General features: G+C 53.9%; 1 protein-coding gene across 3 annotated transcripts in view; it reads right to left on the minus strand.

Annotated features, from left to right (window-relative positions):
* The window catches only part of Nol4l (nucleolar protein 4 like), a 117,927-nt gene that overhangs the window by 6,540 nt on the left and 90,998 nt on the right, over positions 1–20,389 (minus strand). For 2 of the 3 annotated variants that reach the window (XM_021192248.1, XM_021192249.2), the window contains 5 exons: positions 5,641–5,918; positions 3,105–3,290; positions 2,833–3,024; positions 2,509–2,631; positions 1,792–1,993 (listed from right to left, as the gene is read on the minus strand). In XM_021192248.1, coding sequence (XP_021047907.1) covers positions 1,792–1,993; positions 2,509–2,631; positions 2,833–3,024; positions 3,105–3,290; positions 5,641–5,918 — 981 coding nt within the window. The remainder of the gene's footprint in view (positions 1–1,791; positions 1,994–2,508; positions 2,632–2,832; positions 3,025–3,104; positions 3,291–5,640; positions 5,919–20,389) is intronic. The other variant, XM_029536219.1, reaches the window with a different exon arrangement.

Consider the following 20,389-nt stretch of genomic DNA (forward strand, 5'->3'; position numbering starts at 1 on the left):
CCCCCCCCCCCGCCTCTATCCCCAAATCTCAGCTCACTCACTGTTCACTGCTGCTCAGAGAGCTCCCCAGCCCTCCAGTCCCTGATCTGATCTGGAGCCATCTCTGTACAGGCTCCAGTTACAGCTGTATTCTCAGGTTGCTAGTGGCCCCTAGTGGGCTAGTTTGGGCACAAGCTGCCTAGCACCCCAGGACAGAGGGGCGGGGCTTGATTTTATCTGAGCTCATTTCTATCTCCAGTAACAACATGAGCAAAGTGGGGAGGATGAGCCATTATCAGAGCTGTTGTAGGGTCCAAGCAGAAGCAAACAGTCACCTGAAAGGCTGTGACTGGGCAGGACAGTGGGAAGGAGAGATGGCTCTGTGACCCAGTAGCTACTGCTTATTTTCCCCAGCTGCTGGAGGCACTAGTGCTCATGGGAAAAGGCAGTTCCTAGCAAGGAGGAAAATGACCAGATCTCAGTCCAACCCATCTTTAAGGAACCAGCATGTTCATAGATAGGATTCATGGGGCAGACAGCTGCCTCCGGATCTCAGCTCTGGCTGTTGCTCATGTCTTTAAGGACTCATACACTCATGAGAGGCCAGGGAGCCACCACAGCTGTGGTCCTAGCACAGGCTGTGCTGCATGTATCTCAAGTCTGCCCGAGCATGACTGGGCACCAGGTCATACGTTCCTCCATAGCCACTTGGTACTAGTGGTTCCAGAGCATTCTAACCTTCCTGATCCTGAAACCCATTTCAGATACTCTAACTCTAGCAAAGGGACTGGAAGGAGAGTGGCTCTGGATCAGCCATTCTACCCCTGGTGTGCACCATGCTGGCCTGGCTCTAGGGATTAGGCCAGCCAGCCTCTTATTTTAGGTTAAGACGCATTAGAAGGGATGAGAGGCTAAGCCCAGACAGGGACCTTCCAGACACCAGCATTTCCTTCCCAGTTGTGGGGCACAGTAAGCATGCAAGATGAAGCAAGGGATGGGTGGAAGTGGCTTGACCTTTCTACGAAGGCTAGGAACTAGCCCTCTTCCTTGCTACCGAGGAACAGTCAGGGGTCTCCTAACCCCAGAGCTCCCTGCCAGCAAGTGCTTTTTCTTCTACCTGCCCCCTTAGGGCAGCAGCTCCATGTCGTCACTTTCCTTCACTTCTTGGTCTCTGAATAACATGGAGGCACACTGGCTCTGCTTCCTGCCCTGTCCCTGAAAACATTCTCATCACAGGGTTGGACAGAACAGGATGATGAGGCCAGGCACAGGTCACAGCCCTTGTATGCCTAATAGCCCCCTGACCCTTCTCTCCCTGTTGCCCCTGCTAGAGAAGGTCTTGACGGCTGATCTGCTCCCATGGAAGACCAAGAGGTGCAGGAGGAATCTGTCCCCCCCCCCGCCCCCTTTCTCCCTCTCTTGGAGTAGCACCTGCAGCAGAGATGCCTGGGACGCACTTGTCAAGCTGCCCAGTTTAGGTATGGAGCATAAGAACCAACCTAATGTTTAACCATTACCCAGACGACTTAAATGGGGGCACCATGGGCAGAGGGGCTGAGGCTAGACCAGCTCCTGGCTCTGCTGCCAACTCACAGGGGACTTTCAGGGAGTGGAACCAGAGAGATGCATTTGTAGAGACTGGCAGAAGCAATTATCACTGGAGATGGAAAAGGGAGCCCAGGCTTTCCTGACCTCATCTAAAGACTGACTACTAACGGGGGAGCTGAGCCATTGTCCTGCTCTTCCCAAGGGCTATTATGTAGAACAAGCTAGACACTATTCTGGTAAAAACCAGACCTGACCCCTACTTACCATTACTGTGATTTCCTGTCTGGAGGGAAGCGGAGGGCTGCAGGTTGCTGCTCAAGGACCCATAGCCACGGTAGCTGTAATTGAGGCCACCATTGACATACACGGGGTCCTGGGAGTAGGCAGAGGCTGGCAGTGAGTAGGTGGAGTGGGTGATGGCTGTAGAGTCCCGAGAGTGCTGCTTATCCAGGGCTATGGGTTCTTCCTGCAAAGGAGGGATGACAGTGCTGGGGAGCCCAGGGGACAGCGAGCCTGGTCACTGTCCCTGTCATGAGGTAGGAAGAGGCTGTTTCCTGGGACCCACTGATGTGAGTTGGCCTGGGGTATCCTGCTTTTTCTCTCTCCCTGGGCACTTTGCCTCAGGGATCGCCCCTGATTGCAACTCTCTATGAACATACTAGGTTGACTCTATGCAGTGTAAAAGACCCTCTCTGTATGAGCCTAGAACCTGTATCTCTTTAGTGCTGGGATTATAGGCAAGCACTTCCATACTTAGTCAGCCTTCCTTCCAACAGGTCTGCAATCTTAGTGACAAGGTCCTCCAGCACTCCCCACCCACCTCTTGGCACCCTCCTCTCTCCATCCTCTCTGCCCACCACAGGGCTGTAACTGTAGGCTATGTGATGGCTGCCCTCCCACCTCTCCGTCCACCCCCGCTGCAGGTGAAGACGGGATGACCAGTGGGTGAGACCCCTTTGCACGCAGCCAGCATGAGCGTACTTGTGAGGATTGGTAGATCTCCAGGCGCATCCTCTTGGCTGCCTTTCTTGTCTCACTCTCACAGGCAGCTGCTAGGATGTTCTCTGCCATGGCTGAGGTCAGGTGCGGAGGAGTAGGTCTGGTCTGCAGGCAGAAGAGACAGTGCTGGTGTTTGGACTGGAAGGGTCCTGGTCAGGGGATGGCAAAGCAGGGGTTTGGGCTCCAGCACCTGACTAACAACCTGTTTTCCTCATTTGTGAAACAGGCCTACTGGGAAGCTGGGGTAAGGGGTCTGGAGGGCAGTGATGGTGCCACAAGCCAGGATGGCCAGGAGGAGGCACTCACCATCTCCATGCCGTTCTTCTTCATGCGGCGGCAGGACTTGAGGTATGTGCGGATGCGCTTGCGGGCCCGCTCCTGGAACTCAGGGAATTGCCGGCTGCAGGACTCAATGATGGCCTGGATCTTTTCCTTGGGCTGCTTGGAAATGGGCACCATGCGGTCCAGGTTCTCATCCACGAAGAGCCGCACGAACATCTGGGGAGACACAGGCTATGGGAGGGGGCTGGCCCTGCCTTAGACCCATCCGTGTCCCACCAGCCCTGCCTGGTGCTCACGTTGAAGGCCTTGAGCCGCTCGGGGTCCATGCCCTCTGAATCATTCATCTTGTCATTGTCCTCATGGTCATCATGGTCATCGTCATCGTCATCTGCTGCAGGGGCCCTGCCCACTGTCAGGTCCTCAGGACAGCCACTGACTTCGGTCTTGATGGAATCGTAGCTCCCGGAGCTGTATGGGGGCGACTGAAACCGGGCAAAGCAGAGACAAATCAGGTGGCTGTCTACTTGGTCTCTCATGGTAAGCTTGGGAACCAGGTCAGCAAGTGAACCCTACTTCCCACTGTAAGAACAGGTCTGCCCTCAGTGTCCCTGGGCTACTGTCTGGAGGCCCAACTAAAGCAACACACAAGGAGGGCCTTGCCTTTTAGAGGCAAGAGGTAAAGTGTAGGAGCCACTTTCTTGGTGGCAGTGGCCACATCAAGACCTGCCATGCTGAGGGAAGGACACCAGAAAAGATTGCAATCCGCCAGCCTCTCCTGTGTGCCAGGATCTGCTTGGGCTTCCAGGGTTCCTCCTGGATCCCCAGGGGACTGCAGCCTTGAGTTGACAAGTGAGCTGTCACCAGAGCAGCAAATGTGCAGTCTATCAGGGGGAGGAGCAGATGGGCTGGGAAAGGGAGCCAGCCAAGGCAGTAGGGCCACAAAGCAGGGTGCAGTCCCCAGCTCCCAGGCCAGGCTGTTTCTGCCTATCTCCCAAGAGATTGCTCTGAAGCCTGGGGAAGCAGGTGTTCAAGAAGGGGGGGGGGCAGAGCCAGCCTGGCCGCTGCTGCCCAACTGTGAACGGGCAAGGGCTCTGCTCCCACACAGATCCTTCCCTCCGTCACACCATAGGCAAAGGGGGCAGCCGCTTCCTTGGTTGGTGGTGTCCATTCTAGGACTGGTCATATTATGGGAAGGACACAAAAAAGATTCCCATGAGCCAGCCCCTTCTGTGTGCCAGGATCTCTTTGGGCTTCTGGATTTCCTCAGCCTTCAACGACTGCCTGTTTTTCCTTGGACTATGGCTTCTGCTTTCTCCTGCTTCCCAGCTACGAGGTTGCCCCTTGTGACCCAGCTCCATAATACCTTCCTACCCTCAGCACCCTGGCTCTGAGCTGCTGTCATTTGCTTTTTAAAGCTGTGGCATGCCCTGACTTCAGCATCTCTTCTCTCAAGGACATTGGCATGTAGTGGGTAAGTTGGACTCAGGAGAAAACACAGTCAGGCACAGTGATGTGGCCACAGCCTGCCCTAAAAGGGCCTGGTGCTTCCTGAGGGGCAACTCAAGAGAGAAGAGTGGCCCAGTGCCTCTGGCCCTCAGGCCCCTCCCACCATGACCACACAAAGACTAAAGGGGCAGAATTCCAGCCCTCCAGAATGACAAACAGTCTGGGGTCAAAACATGGACCGGGCGCAGGGCTGGCTACTGGCTGGCTCTGGACTATAGTCACATCTGCAAGTGATTCTTTAGCTGAATCCTCTGCCAGGGCCAGAGCAGAATAAGCAAACTGTCAGAAGCTCTCAGTGCCCACCCCTGTGCCATGGTACAGCCATGGTAGCAAATGAGTTGAGGGCTCTACTGAGTCAAATTTGCCTCCGCCCTAGGACACCTGCTCTGTCTGGTCCCTGTACCTACTTCCGGGCTGATCCCCATGGGCTGTGCGACACGCTTGGCGCCAACGCCATCCTGTCCCTTTAGATTGTGTCCTGAGCATATGTCCCATCCTACCCTGAGAAAGAGACAGGCCAGGGCAGAGTCTGTGGAGAGTAGGCAGGTGGCTGCAGAGGGGTAGAGTTGAAGAGGTGCCCAGGAGAACTGGTACCTGTCAGGACACCTTAATGGCCCAGGATAGTGTGTGCAATTATGGGCCATGACAGGGGACCCACCTTGCCCACTCCTATACCCATATATCAGCTTGCTCAGCAGAGAAATCCCACACCCCCTTTCTACATCATCTGAAAAGACTGGGTCTGAGGCCTGGGCTGCGCAGGAGGTGCACCTTATGCCACACTCACACCACCTCTAACAACTGAGCCCTTTGTAAGGCTTTTATGTTTTATTATTTAGGTCTTCTTATGGTAGCTTGGGCTGTCCTGACCTGAAACTCTCTATGTAGCCCAGGATGGCTTCCAACTGCACTCCTGCTTCAGGCAAATTCTGAGTAGTAGAGTTACAGGCATGACCACCATGCTCAGCAATGACTTATGCTTCTGTCACAAATGTGCCATTTGCTGCTGTTCCTTACAGCAGACCGTGTTCTGGGGGAGGGAACAAGCCACAGGGATACACATTACCTGCCACTTCTCTGTCAAAGCAGGAACCATCAGACCCATTTCACAGATAAACACTTGTCAGTGAAGTGACACCTACTTGGGGCAAGTGCCCTGAGCCATCTGCATTCTTGTGCGGCTCTAGGAAATCATAATGAAGGGACCACAACCCCGGCCCTGGCTTGTCGTCACACCCGGGCCGGCTCAGTTCCAGCTCCACTACAGTCCGTATGACCTCCAGCCTCCCAACATCCCAGCAGCACATAGCCTGTAGCCCCACACACCTCGGGGGTGCTCTTTACCCCATACTTGACGCGGCTCCGCAGCCCGTCAGTGCCGCAGCCATCAGAGGGGTAGGAAGGCGTGCCCAGAGCTGTGCCGGGCGGGAGCTTCTCACACAGGTTAATGGGCTGGTCCTCGGCAGTGGCAGTGAAGTCCATGGGGGCTGCAGCTCCGTTGCCATTCATCTCAGGGAAGGCGGGATCCCCCTGTGTGCTGCTCGAAGTGGATGGGTTCAGGGTAGACGAGCCATTGCCGCTGCCGCTCTCAGAGGAGGAGTCATCTGGAACCAGAGCCCTGGGTGTGAGGCCCGCCTCCAGAGGCCCCGCTTTCTACCCCAGGTGCTCTGGGGTCTGAAGTGAGGCTAGGGCTTCCCACCTGGGCTGAGGCAGGGGCGGGGAGGTGGGGCCACTCCGGGCTCAGAGCATCCGCAGAGCTACAGGTTTCTCCACCTCCAAACATACAAATGCCAGAGGCAAGCTCCACTTCAGGCAGCCTGCCACAGGTCCTCAGACACTTCCGGGGCTTCAGAACTAGCCTCATCTTGCTGCTCCAAACCGCCTCCCCTCTCTTCCACCTTCGTGTCCTTCTGCATAGGGGAGTTTGAATTTCTCCCTCCTCTGCCTGAGAGCTCCACTAGCAAACTCCCTACTCATCCCTGCCTTCCTATACAGAGTCTAACCAGATCTGTAGACTCTGCCCTCTGTGCTGGGCTAAATGGCCTCAAGATAGCCCAAAGCCAACTGCTGAGTCTGGGGGCTGTGTCTCCTGTATCTTCAGATGGTCTTCCTGCATTCTTGATGCAGGAGCCCCCTGCTGTAGAGAGTACAACATTGCAGGATCCAGAGGGTAAACTTCAGCGCCAAGGGAATAAATATACATTTTTAGATAAATCCCAGGCTTCTCTTTCTACAGGTCCCAGCCTCCTGCTTCATTACCTGGGGCCACCGCAGCTACTCTAGACCTCCTGGGGTCACTGTCAGGTGAGCACTCATGTGGATACCAATGGTGCTTAGGTATTCAGGAAGCTCTGCTGCTAAACCCAGCAAGGGGAGGGGAGGGTGGCAAAGGGAACCCCGACCATACCCTGAACCACTCTTTTCTCCAGGATGGGGTCTCTCTGACCCCACCCTCTCTCTGACCCCACCCTCTCTCTGGCCCCACCCTCTCCCTGTAGCCAGCAGATCATGAAAATTTAGTCCCCAGTGTTGAGCACTGGGCACGCGCACCGCCTGAGCGTCCCCATGGTGACTGAGCAGCTCTGATACTCCAACCAATCACTTGCCTCTCAGCTGCCTGAGGGCGGGGCCGGTCTGCCCATCAAGCAGCCAGGGCCCTGAGTAGAGGGGGATGGGGAACATGTAGTACAGTGGCATTCTTCCCCTTTAGCTGCTGCAGGTCACCTGGGCAAGGCTGTGCCACCCAGGCCACCTTTAGGCAACACTGCTCCACCTTCCCTTTATCCTGTGGGCTTCATTCCAAGCCCTATATCTGGGACCTCCCCGCTTTAGCCTTCTGCCCTCGAAGATGAGCTGAGATTCTCCTCTGACAGTATTGTCTAGAAGGTTAAAGAGAAAAACAAACTGCCTAACAACACTAACTGAGCAACTACTGTGTACTGGTCTTGTTCTAGATGCAGGAGCAGTGATGACTAAAACCAGGGTGCTGGTATGCCCGGAGGACCAGCTACATCTTAAGGAAGTTTGATAGTAACTGGGAAATTGAGGTATGACAGGTACCACCTGCTGAGCATCTATCCACCCTCACCGCTGCAGCACTTCTCATCACCCAGGCCATTACTAGCCCCTTCCTGGACTTCTTGCTTAGCCTCAACCTTGCAGCCCGCCCTGCCTGCTCCCACCCCAACCCCTTAGCACCGGGGTCTCTAGGCCAGGTTAGAGTGTTGTCTGCCCTGCTCCTTCCGGTTGGGCCCATTTCAGAGGGCTTTCATGGCCTAACTGCCCCGCTGCCTCACCTCTCCATTGCCCTAAGTACCACTCGCACAACCTGAGTTCTGGGGAACAAAGCTGGAAACCCACCTTGGCTAATTAGCTTCTGTCTGTTCTTAGCCACTTCCAAGTTATGCCTTCTGATACCATCACCCACAGGCCACTTGATCAACCTGGAAGGGCACTAGATGCCTCCTCTGGAAGGATAAGCTGCTCTTCATCAGACACCATGCCACCAGTCACTCACTGCTTTTATCACAGGCACCAAGGCCAGCTACAGAGTCATACCCTGCATGGGGACAGAGAAGGACTGCCTTGTCTGCCTGCCTGGAGCAAGCAGCATGCGTGTGGCTGTGGAGCTGCCCAGGACACACAAGGCAACCTTGGGGTCCCAACCAAGGTCCAAGTCAGCTGTGTTGAGAAGCTGCCAATACTACCGCCTCGGCTGCAGGCCCAGGCTCACACTGCCCGACTTTCTAGAAAGAATAGGCGCTGGCTGCAGCAGGGGCACCCGTCTGTCTATTGTCAGATAACATCCCAATCTGGTAAGAAAAGTGGTTGAGTAGATGAGGCCCCCAGGACACCAGAGCTTGGTAACTGCTGTGGCCAAAGACTACAAACACATGGAAGAAACTGGAAACCAAACCATTATGTAAATATCCACAATTAAAAATCTCAGGGACCAGTGTACACTATTAGCATTTTTAAAAGCCCCTAGAAGCAAATAGGTAAAGTGATCTAGCCATACAATAGAACACCCAGCCTTAAAATGAATGAAATGTAGATACATGCTGCTGCAACATGGAGGAACCGTAAAGACATTATGCTATGTGAACTAAGACAGACACGAAAGGATAAATAGTGAATGATTCCACTTAACTGCACAGGCTAGAATAGAGGCATTCACAGAGGCACAAAGTGAAGTGCGGAGGGGACGACGAGCTGCTGTCTGGCACGATGAGAAGTTTGAGAAATAACGCTGCTGATTGTAGTTTGAAGTTTACAGCTCAGAGGGCTTATATTTATTTTACCACAAAAAAACTCCAAGCTAGTGGGTCTTCATGTTACCCATGCTGCATCTGGGGTAGGACACAGCCCACATCTGAGGTGGAAAAACAATTGCAAAAGCCCACAGTCTGCAATCCTCCCCCAAAGCTCCTGTTTTTAATACAGCTTGATCCAGTGCCACCTAACAGGAGGCCTGAGTTTCCCACCTGGAGGGAGAGGCTGGCGAGTTTTAGCCTAATGCAGAGGAGCTAAGAACAGGGTGGGTATCACCTGTGTGAACTCATGCCTCAGCTTCTTTCAAATGGGTCTTACATCAGTGACACGGCAATCATGGCATCGACTCTCCCTGACCTGGAGCGGGCACTCAAAAGTGAAAGCGGCCTTCTTCTACCCAACACCCCCTTCCTTCTTCCTCACCTGCTTCCTATGCTGTCCCCGGACTGCAGCATGGACATGTGGGCCCCACACTGACATCAGAAGTGAGCACTGCAAGGGGAGAAGGAATCGCGATCCGGAAGCGCATCTGCTGGTCCATGCACTGCTCTGCCCTTCCTTCAGAGCCTCCGTGAATATCATCTCCCCAGGGAAGGTTCCCACCGTGCCTACCCCATCTCATCCTGGCACAAGCTCCGGCTGCTCTTCTGCACGACTCCTCCCAAGGAAGTTGGCCCTACAGCCACACGAATGTAGCCGTGGCACCCTTTCTCACTGGGCCACAGGGTCCTACCGCCCTGCTCTCCCCTTGCAGCTCAACCTGCCATCTCGCTGTGGCCTTGGCCTTTGGTACTTCCGTCACCTCTTGCTGCTACACTGTCCCTGGTTCTCCAGATTTTGTCCCTCACTTCCTGTTCCTTTACTTCCGGGTCTTTGCTTAAAGGTTACTGTGTCAGGAAGCCCTCCCCCACCCAGCCCCCACACTGACACGCTGACCTCTTTACCTAGTTTTCCAGCACATTTACCTCCTCCTCACACTGGCCATTGATTGTGTCCATAACCGGCAGGTAAGGTGCCCCTGGGCCTTGGCAGAGCTCTGGTAGTTAGGCCTGGATCACTCCTGCTTCCCTGTAGTCACACCCCTGCTTCTGGCAAGGGTCCCTGCGTCTTCTATGGTTCCCTAGGCCTGGCCAGTCAACAGAACCCATTATAGCCACTGGTAAAAAGCCATCTAGCCAAGCTGTTCCCACAAAAATCAGACTTCAACTTTTCTACCTGGGGGTAGCTAGACTTGCTAGACAGGGGCCCCCATCCTGGGGCAATCTAGAGACAGGCTGACACAAACTTCCAAAATCTGGCTATACCTTAAACCAAAGGTAATCTTGGACTATCTGGTTATGAGAGCAACAACTTCCTTATTGTCAAAGCGAGCTGAAGGCCACTTTATACCATGTGGGGCTGCTTTGGTCTCTGAGTAAATGGGGCTAGGGGTGAGGCCCTGGGAGCTGGACTTTATGCTTCCCACCTATTCTGGGGCTGCTGGTACTGCCCCAGGAATGAGCCAGTCTCACCTCCTACCCGCCCCCAACATGGTTCAGGAAGAGGGGACAGAGACCCAGCAGCTAGGATCTGATCCACTGCAAATTCTTCCTCACTCTCAAGAAACATGACTTAAGAGGCACCCAACAACCTTTGCCTGAATGGCATATGGTGGGCTGGGCCAGTGGTTTCAGCTTGCCTCACTTTCAGCCTGACCTTGGGCACAACCACCTCCTGGGCTCCTCTTATCTGCAACCCAGGGAGTTGCCCATGACACCCTCTTAGGCTCCAGTGTTTTATGACACCGTGAAATAACCAGCTGGCCCCACAGCACTAAAGGCCCTGGCCCTTTTGAGACTATGGCCTCTCCTCTGGGGTATTCTTTAGGATCTACTCAGACCTGGAACTGGAAGTGGAAACACAAGGTGCTCAGGTGACCCTCTTGTCCCCACCTGGTCCAGAACAACACTGGCAGGGTTCAGCTGCCCCACCTGTGGCTCTATGAACAGCCTCGAGAGCTGCCCTGGAGGCTTTCGTGAAGCAAGAGGAATGTATCCCTTCTGTCCATTTCCACAAAAATGGACATCCACATCTTGGCAAAGGGTGACTGACTCCCCAGGCTGAGAGGACCCAGAGCCCACCACCTGTGCCTGGAGAGCCCGAGGGCAGGGGAGGCCTGCCATGCCCATCCACTGTAACAGGGCGATGTGCTGCTATTCAAATGGGAGAATTAGTGATGAATGGGGGAAATTGTTCCTCCTTCTGTCCCGTCTCCAGAAGGAGACAAAAACTCCTTTTACCTCAGCAAACAATGCCCTTATGTGGGCGCCAGCACCCTGCAGCCTGCACAGGCCCAGCTCTGTGCAAACCGCCAATCACCACTCTGGGCTCTGGGGCCACAGCCAGCGGGTACCCTTCCTCAGTGGGCAGCCCACACCAACCCCTAAGCAAAGCTGGAGAAGGTGGCAAGGCCACAGGAGCCTAAATGTTTGGTCCACAGGCAAGCTGCTTGCCGTAGCAGCGGTGGAGGACTGGAGGAAGCATGGGCCTCTTGGTGAGGCTCTGGTCAAAGCAGCAGCCAGGCAGGGCTGAGGACGGGCATCAATAATTCACACACAAAAGCTGGGAGCCAGGAAGGCGGTAGGGAAGGTGAAGTGCTAGAGCTGGCAGCACCCACACACACACCCCCACCCACCCCAGGGAGCTGTACATCCCAGGCCATGGTCCTGAAGGCCATAGTCGCTGAAGGCCTGGAAGCAAGCACTGGGCTACAGCCTGACACACCCACTCCTTTGAATTTGGGGTGTACACCTCACTAGGGCTCTCTACCTCATTCCTCACCCCTGCCTGCTTTGACAAAGGCCAGTGGTCTGGGTAGTGTTTACACAACGCATAGTTCCAAGAAGCACCAAGCTCCTGGAGCCCATCTGTGTTCTCTGAAAGCAGGCAGAGGGACCAGGGGTCAAATGGGGGCCAAGGGATCCAACTGCCCTAGGTGATAAGGCTATATTGGGCATGTGACCAACCACATGAGGCCCATATTCTCCACTTGATCTTCAGGCTCTGTGTCACCCAGCTGACTCTCTTAAGCTCCCTCTTTCTTTCCCTGTGGCTAATCAGCCCAGTAGGCCTGATCAAAGAGACCATGGCCCCCTTCCCAGGCTCTATGATTTTTTTTTGGGGGGGGGCAGGGTCTCATAAATCCCAGGCTGTCCTTAAACTAGTATTAATTGAGGATGACCATGAATTTCCAATTGTCTTGCCTTGACCTTCCAAATGACTAGAGATGTGCACCACCGGGGCTCAGTTTATGCAGTGCTGATGAAGAAACCCAGGCTTTTATTTTTATGACTGCTAGGCAAGGACTTACCAACTGAGCCATATCATTGATCCATTCGTGTTTCTTAACACACAGCCCATAATACTGATAGCTGAAACCACAACACACGCCTGCACAGTGCACCGGCAGGCTCAGCATCTCTGTCTTACTCTTAGGCACGCACGCCTAGGCTCACTCTCAGTGACTCTGACCACACAAGTGCTCGTACTTTCAAAGTGGGGTGGGGTGTTTGGAGTTTGGTGGAGGCTTTTTGTACAGTGCTAGGAATGGAACCCAGAGCTTCATGTATGCTAGGCAAAAACATTAATTTTAACAATGCATTGTAAGTCAATTGCAGTGGTACAATCCTAAAACCCCACTACTATAAAAAACTGAGGCAGGAGTATTAGCTCTGACTATGCATAGGAAGGTCAAGTCTAGCCTGGATTATGGAACAGGACCCTTTCTCAAAAAAGGAGACTGAGTTTCTTTTACCTAATAAACCCAACATATTTCAACAAGTAATCAGTAACACGTTTCTGTTTTCATGATAAGGCCAGTAAAACAGGTGTGTCTTCATGAGTGTCCCACAGCACCAACCCTCAATGTTCAGCAGCTTCGAGTGAACAAAGTCTCACACAGACCAGATCTACATATCTGCAGGGACCCCAGGGTCCAGGCCCCTGGAGAAGTTCCAAGCCACAGATAACAACGTATTAGAGCAGGTGACCTAGGAGCTGAAACCACTTTTGCTGGTGGGCATGGACATCAAGTATGCACCAGATCTGAGTGTCAGGCTCTGGGAGTACAAATATCCCTTTACGGCAGCCTGCTCAGTGAAGGGCCAGAGGCTCTTGTGGTAGTCACCAGTCTCCCAGAGTGAGCAGCAGCACCCAGATGGCTTCACAAAGAATGCCTCAGCCCACCCCACCGTGGATTCCTCCAATACACACTGGCAAGTTACCCTTGTTGGTCTGTCTTCCCAGGCCCACCACTTTCTCCTCTTCTTTCTGCAGGCCAATCACTAGTACTGAGAGACCAACTTGAAGTGCAAAGCTCTAAGTTAGGCTCCCTACAGCCTACTATCCCCAACCCCCACAAATCATTTGTTCTGAGCACAAGCAGTGCCACTTCAGGCTACTGTGTGTGAGTGATTCACCAGGCAGGGCACTGCTTGGGAGCTTGTGTGTGGAGTTGGCAGGCCCCTGGCAACCCTTCCTGTCCTCCCGGAAGCTGGTCTAGGGCTGGTGCATCCTAGTCCTTAGGTCAGGGTGATGACGACAATGACAATGTGGCCCAGCTACTTCCTGGTTCCTGGGAGAGTCATCCTCAAACAACTCAGGCCAGGGTGGTACCTGCCTAGGTGACCTTACCCAGCCCCTCTTCAGCACAGCAGAGCCACCCCAGCAGAGGATGGGATCTAGATACTGCTAGATGAGAAGAATCTGCTGGTAGCAGGCCTAGAACCTGCCAGATGTCCCCAAGGCCAGGGCTAATCTCCCGGGGGGGGGGGGAGTGCAGGGTCTCCATCCCCCCTTGCTTAGCAGAAACCTTCATCCTGATGGGCCCCAGAACTTCTGTCCTAGTGTCCTTACCAGGCATCGATGGGCCCCAGTAACAGGCTCAGGGCAAGACCAAGCTCTGCCTAATCCTGTGATAAAGGAGTTTCTTGGAGCTGTCTCCTAGCTCCTCTTGTCTTTGCAAGCCGGGTCTGGCCCAGCCTAGCACTGTGCTGTCTGCAGACCAACCAGCTTGATGGATACTTCTTGTGACCCAGGACTGCTTTATGGCCAACTCCTAGAAGAACTGGAGCTCTTGGGTAGAGGAAGAGAGAGACACTCTCTATTGCTGTAGTCATATGGTTGGTACCTCAAATGAGAGCAAATAGCTCTTGCTTTACAGGGGGTGAAGAGGGCCCAGGCCTGGCTTCCAGCCTCATAAGACCTCACTTGAGACAATCACAGGGTCAGGGTGATGGACAAGATGAGGACCCACAGTGTGGGGCAGAGTAGCTCCATTTAGAAGTTCACTGTGGACAGTAATTGGTTGTAGAATGCTGTTGGCCACGCACAAGGTCCTAGGTTCAAATCTCTAATAATGCTGAGATTTCTTTTAAAACAAAGATGGGGCTAGAGAGATGGTTCAGAGAGCTCTGGCTGCTCTGCAGTGGACCTGGATTCTATTCCTAGCACCCACACAGTGGCTCATAACCATCTGTACCTCTAGTTCCAGGGGATCTGACACCCTCTTCTGAACTCTACTGGCACCAGGCACATATGTAGTGCACAGGCATATATGTAGGCAAAATATATATAAAATAATAATGAGAATGACCGGAGGTTTAAGGCCTGCTTGAACTGCATAATGAGACACCCTCCCCCCCCCCCGTATCAAATAAAGAGTGTCTAAGGCCATCCCAGGAGGCTGCAGTGGGCGCCACTCCTTCTCCGGGTGACAGTAACCAGAACATTGTTCAGTCATGAGGACTGAGTCCACAGTGACTAAGCTGTAAGGGCCGAGAGCTCCACACTGCAGACAGTGCTGTTCCAGCAGTGGGAAGACCCAAGCTGGCCCAGGTCTGGTCCCACAGCCATTCATCCCTTTCTCTACTAGTCATGCAACCACTGGCCCGAGTTGTCACGTTCTAGGAGAGCTATGGGAGGCAAACTATCGCCTGGCTGCCTATCCCCAGACAGCAACACTACCTCTCAGTGGTCTCCTCTGCCTGTGTGCAGGCCTGGCCACGTCAGAGTCTCAGACCCCTGCAAACACTGGCAAGCCTTCTCAGGCCTTCCTGCAGGGTGTGCATATGAACACTGACAATGTATGTAGGAAATGTCCACCTCCACTTTCCCCCCTGGATGTTTGCAGCCTGAAGACTGCTCCCCTACACACACTGATCCTACCAAGATTAGCCAACCCTGTCCTTGACCAAGCTGTGTACCACAAATTCTGCCTCCTTGGTCCACTGTATACAGTAAGCCCTCCTCTTTGTTCAACTCTATGTATTATAAACTTGATGCACTTTTTCTATCCCAGAGCTCAGACCACCCAGTTCCAGCTTTCTTTCTTTCTTTTTTTTTTTTCTTCAAGACAGGGTTTCTCTATGTAGCCCTGGCTGTCCTGGAACTCATTCTGTAGACCAGGCTGGCCTCGAACTCAGAAATCCGCCTGCCTCTGCCTCCCGAGTGCAGGGGTTAAAGGCGTGCGCCACCACGCCCAGCTCCAGTTCCAGCTTTCTGTCTGTTGTCCATCTGTCTTTTCTCCATTCCATTGCTTCCCCTATTCAAGTCCAACTCCCTGGAGAACCACTGCAAAGACACGGCAGCTGTGAGTCAACAGGCAGGGTCTTCATGGACTCAAGAGTGCAAGGCAGTCCCTGGACCAGTGGGTGGGAACGAGGAAAGCTGCGAGAGCCCAGAACTGGCTGCTCCACCAGCTTTGGTTTTGAGACAGGATCTTTGCTATGGAGCTTAAATTGTCCTCAAACTTGCTATGTAGCCAAGATTACCTCTAATTCACCATCCTCCTGCCTCAGCACTGAGGTTACAGGAGTGAACCGCCATGACTAGCTCTGGCTCCCTTTCTAAAGTACCAAGATCTAAGGGTAGGGGACACCACTCTACGTTTAGGAAGAATGCTACAGGAAGAGGCCCACTGGGCCTAAGGAGGCCGAAGAATCAGGACTGGGCCAAGCAAACCTGGTGAAAGGCTCAGAGAATCTGGGCGAGGCGGAGGGCCTTTTGGATCACAGAGATCACTGACACCACATGGTTTTAGCCTGAATGTGCCAGTGGGCCAAGAGCCTCACTTCCAGCCTGGCCCGTGACCCTTCCCAGTATCCACACACCATGTAGTCCTCACAGCTCAGTAGGGTGGGCACAGGGATATTATCCAACTACTAGAGAGAGAAGTGACTTGCTCACAATCACACAGAAGGAAAGAACAGAGGCAGGACCTGGACCTGTATCAGATAGGAAAGCTAGACTGAGTCCTTCTTTCCCCTTATCTTCCCAGAGGGGGGGGGGTGGAGGGGGAGAAGCTTGGAGGACAGCATTCTAAGAGATGGATCTAGCCAGGAGAAGGGGGCTGGACCATTGTTAAAGTTTGATCCAGGGTCTCTAGGCCCCGCCTGCTTACAGCGGATGCCCAGCTGGCAGAAGGCCCCACTCAAAGCGGCAGGAGCCAGGAGGCCTGAAGCCTTGGTCTTCAGACAAAGAGATCTAAGGCCACAGCAGAGGCTAGGACCCCCCACAGGAAGCCAGGTCCAGGGAAGTTCTTGGGCCCATAGAAGTAGCCCTGAAGTATGGCTGTGGCCTCCCTCACTTGCCTTTCTCGGCTGTAACTTGGGATCACAGGAAGTGAGTGTCTGGGCATTGGGATCACAGGCTCACTGTGCTTCCTCCAACAGACAGGCTGCTGCCTGGTGTCTCCTCTAGAAGTCCTTCTCTTGCTCCCATCAGTTCATGGTCACACAATAGTTATTCACTGAACATCTACACATGGCAGGGGCTGAGACAAAGTATAGGACAAATGACTCTAGCTGGTTGCTTCCTGTGACTGGACAAGCTATTTCCATGTCCGAGACCTCTCTGGAGGAACTTGGTGCATAGGACTGGGGGCTGGGGCCACAGTGGGCTTGGGTCACTTGGCAGACTGGACAACCTTTCCTACAACAGAAGCAATCAGTGACAGGAAAGAGGGGAAGCCATTACTTAAGGAAAAGAGTAGCACAGTATGGTCCTTCCACCAAAACAGTGAATGACAAGTGGCGGGAGAAGACTGAGGGAAGCCCCCCAAATCCGGTAGCACTTTTTCCTTTCTTTTGTTCCTGCCCCAAGTTCTCTGCAATGCACAAACTAGTGTTGTAAGGGAAACAGCAAGATCTATTTGTACATCCATAGCTGCTACCGGGGAAGGTGACAGCCCAGCAGGGTCCCCACTTCCCTGTGCTCTCTAGCCAAAGCCAAGACTCTTTGGAGACCCCGGAGGGACTAATAACTTTATGGGTCACTTAATCAAACTGCTGAAAACCCTTCCCTGACTCTACCCCGGACAGTGCTGGGCACCAGGAGACAGCACTGGCCTGCAGTTTCCAACCTAGCTGAGGGAAGATCCCCAGGGACAGGCTGTAGGAGGGCCTCATCTGAGAAGGGCACACATTAGCCCTGAAAGGCCCCAGTGCTCTGCATAATTCCTCCCAGGCAACCCCCAATAGCCTGTGTGCAGAAGGGCGGAAGCAGGACCCTCCACTGTCCCCTGGCGAGAGCTTCCTGTCTGATGGTGGAGGTGGGGATGAGTAATGTCCGTTCCCTGCCCCCATGCGTCCCTCCTGGAGGGCAGGCTTCAGATTTTCCATTCAGGAAGGGGCACCGTGAGAGGCCTAGTAGACTCATGGCAGGGGAAAGGAAGGAGGAGCTGCAGACAGGGCTGGGACCCCAGCCCTGCACCACTGCCCATCAGGACCTGCTAGCTCACCTCCTGATGTGTACACACTCACCTCCATCCATCCACTCACTCACTCACCAGCGCCTCCCCAACACTGCCTTGTGCTCAGTCCTGGGTTATGATCCCTAGGGTACTAACAGTATGAGGAAAAGACATGGGTATTACACAAAGAATCCCACAAATGGGTCCTGATAGGATGATAGACTCTTCAGGTCCAAGGCAATACCATACCTCAAGTGTCTCGGCAACTCATAGGCCAGCAGCTTTCCCAAGCTTTCAGCACACACAGAGCCTTGGCAGACCAAAGTCAAAATTCAAAGCCAAAAGCAGGTCTTGGGGTCAGCATGGGTAGGAGACAGGAGGAAGTGTGTGTTATGTTTAGTGTATGAGGATCCTTGCACCTCACACAAGATGCCCGCCAAAGCAGAGGAGGGGGGAGCCTCTCCTGGTGCTGACAGACTGCCCTGTGAGAAAGGACAGGATTGATGTCCTCACACTGGCAGCCACGGCCCCAACTGAGAAAGTACTATGGAATGAGGCTTGCTGCCACCACCCATGGCTACAGGGACTCAAGAACGGGACCTCAGCAAAGAGAGTGGAGAAACTACCAGAAGAAAGCCTGGAGAGAGAGGGCTGAGATGGGGCTCTGAGGACAGGGGTGGGAGACAGACATGGGTGAGTGGTCAAAGCTGGTGTGCTCTCCACTCTGGGACCTGCCTTGCCAAGGCCCCGCCTCCTCCTGCCTTTGTTCAAACTTAAAGAGGGAAGCCAGGAGTGGTACATAGGTCTGTGACCCCAACATTCAGGGCTGAGAGGTAAGAAGAGATGCTAGTTAAGGGGCGACTAGGTCATACAGCAAGACCCTGTCTCAAAAACAAACAGAAACATAATTTAGAGAGGGCCCTGACTGACTAAGCCCTAGAGGTGTAGCCTATACAGTCTGGCCTCTTGCCATCGCTCTTGATTGTATCATGGGTCAGGTCCACAAGGGTGGATGTGCCCAGGAGCCCTGCAGTCCTGGAAGACGAAGGCGCTGTCTCAGGAACAAAGAACCCAACTTGCCCCTAACAAGGAGGGGCCCCATTTCCCTGGCTGCCAAGCTCGGGGGCAGTCTCTATAAATGTCAGCTTGCCTTTTCATTTGGGCCACAAACATTCAGCAGGCCCTAGTAATGGGCCAGGCGTGCAGCTGGAGGGGCACAGGGCAGAGCAGAGGCCAGCACTAATACAAAGCACAAGGTACCTGACAGAAGTAGGGAGGAAGGGACACTCAGATGCCTATCCATCCAGTGTGCTCCAGAGGGTTCTCTGGGATAGACACTCAAGCAGGATTATGGCTGGGTATGGAGTGCATTACCAAAGCCACCCCTCACAAAGAACGACAAGAGACATGGTCTCACCAGGGCTCGCTCATGGGGGCTAGATTTCAGCTCACATCTACACTCTCCACACATTCTGAGACACAGCTGGAAGGCTGTACCACGACTTCAGGCTATGCTCATGACCAACCAGAACCCTGTGCGTGGGAAATGCTCTCGCCTTGGTCCCCAGCGACCAGGCCGGCTGGCTGATGCTCCATACTGGGTTTAAGCTGCTCTCTGGCTACTACATCAGCCTCCAGATCTGCCACTGATTCGTTACACTGGTGCATCATGGGCAGCACCATCCTCCCTGTTCCTGGTTCTCCTGTTTGCCCTCATAAACACTAATTCTATCAGCAGACCAGCCTGCCTACGTTATGTCCAGTGCCCATAGCCAGGAGCCTGAGATAGATGTGACTCTGCCCTGCAGCAGGTGGTTGAGACAGCCCAACCCCAGCAGTCGGTTTCATCTGCACTGCATCTTCACCAAGTTCTAGATTACAGCAAGGGACACCAAGGACAATACAGTCCTTATAGAACCAGTTAGTTTGCTGACTATCCTGAGGAAGGGCCTCAGTCCACTAAGACGCCACGTTAGTGTTCTCGGGCAGTGGCCACAGTCCCAAACAGTGCAGCACAGGAACAGCACAAACAGACCTTTCAGAGGCGGAAACAGCCTTACTACGCAGGGCTTAAAACCAAGTTCTACGTCTTTCTTGGGAAGGCATACCCAAGGGTGTTTGCACTGCTAGCACAGCTCTTAGCAGGCTGCTGGGTGTGGCTCTCGGCTCAGCTGAAGCTGGAGGTCAGCTGCTGGGTTGTCCCAGCCCCAAAGCCCCCAAGTGGCGGCCCCCATTGGGCTCCACCCATGGGAACACCAGAAGGCAGAAGTAGTCTGGAGGCCCGCAGCACGCGGGGTTCTGCTGACCTCGAGACATCAAGGCACAAAAAGCCTTTTCTTTCCCAGCAGCCAGCCTCACGCCCCACTCCTCACTCAGCCACCCCCTGACTACCCAGCCCCAGCCCCAGCCCCTCAGCTGCCTGCATGCTAGACTCCTCCCAGACAAAGCCAGACTCAGGCCAGGAGGGAGGACCAGCGTGTGGGTTCTGCCATGGAGATGAACTTTGACCTACACCACAAGGCTCCTACCCCTTATTTACTCTTTAAGACTCACCCTTTTTTTTTCCAGAGTTAACATTACACCCCTTTTCAACCCTGTACCTCCCTCCCACATTCCAAGCCCTGACCTTCGACCCTCCTAATTACAGCTCCTAACACCCCAGTTCTCTGAGGCCCAGCTTTGGGCTCATCCCTGAATCCTAGTCACCTCCTTCCTGGAAACAAGAGCCCTACCAGGGTGCTCTGCCCACTGGCACTACCCCACCCCTGCAACCTGGTCAGGCCAAGCTGGCACGGGGCCTAGAGGCCATGCCCAGGCTCTCCATGGAGCCGTGGAGTGGACCTTCGATGTCTGACTTTGTCTCTGCAACTCCAAGAAATAATCCAGAAATCCTGGCCAGGTACAAACTGCCTGGCCACTGACCAGGTAGCCCTGTCCCAAAGCCAGCCAGGCCACAAGAACACAGCTCTGGGTCACATACATTCTTGATCTTCCCAGACCTGAGTCATGGTCATTCTGAAAGGTTCACCAGGAGCATAGATAAGAGAATAGCGCCCACCCACCCACACCCACCCC

The sequence above is a fragment of the Mus pahari genome, chromosome 3 (assembly GCF_900095145.1).
Source record: "Mus pahari chromosome 3, PAHARI_EIJ_v1.1, whole genome shotgun sequence".
NCBI classification, from domain to species: Eukaryota; Metazoa; Chordata; class Mammalia; order Rodentia; family Muridae; genus Mus; species Mus pahari.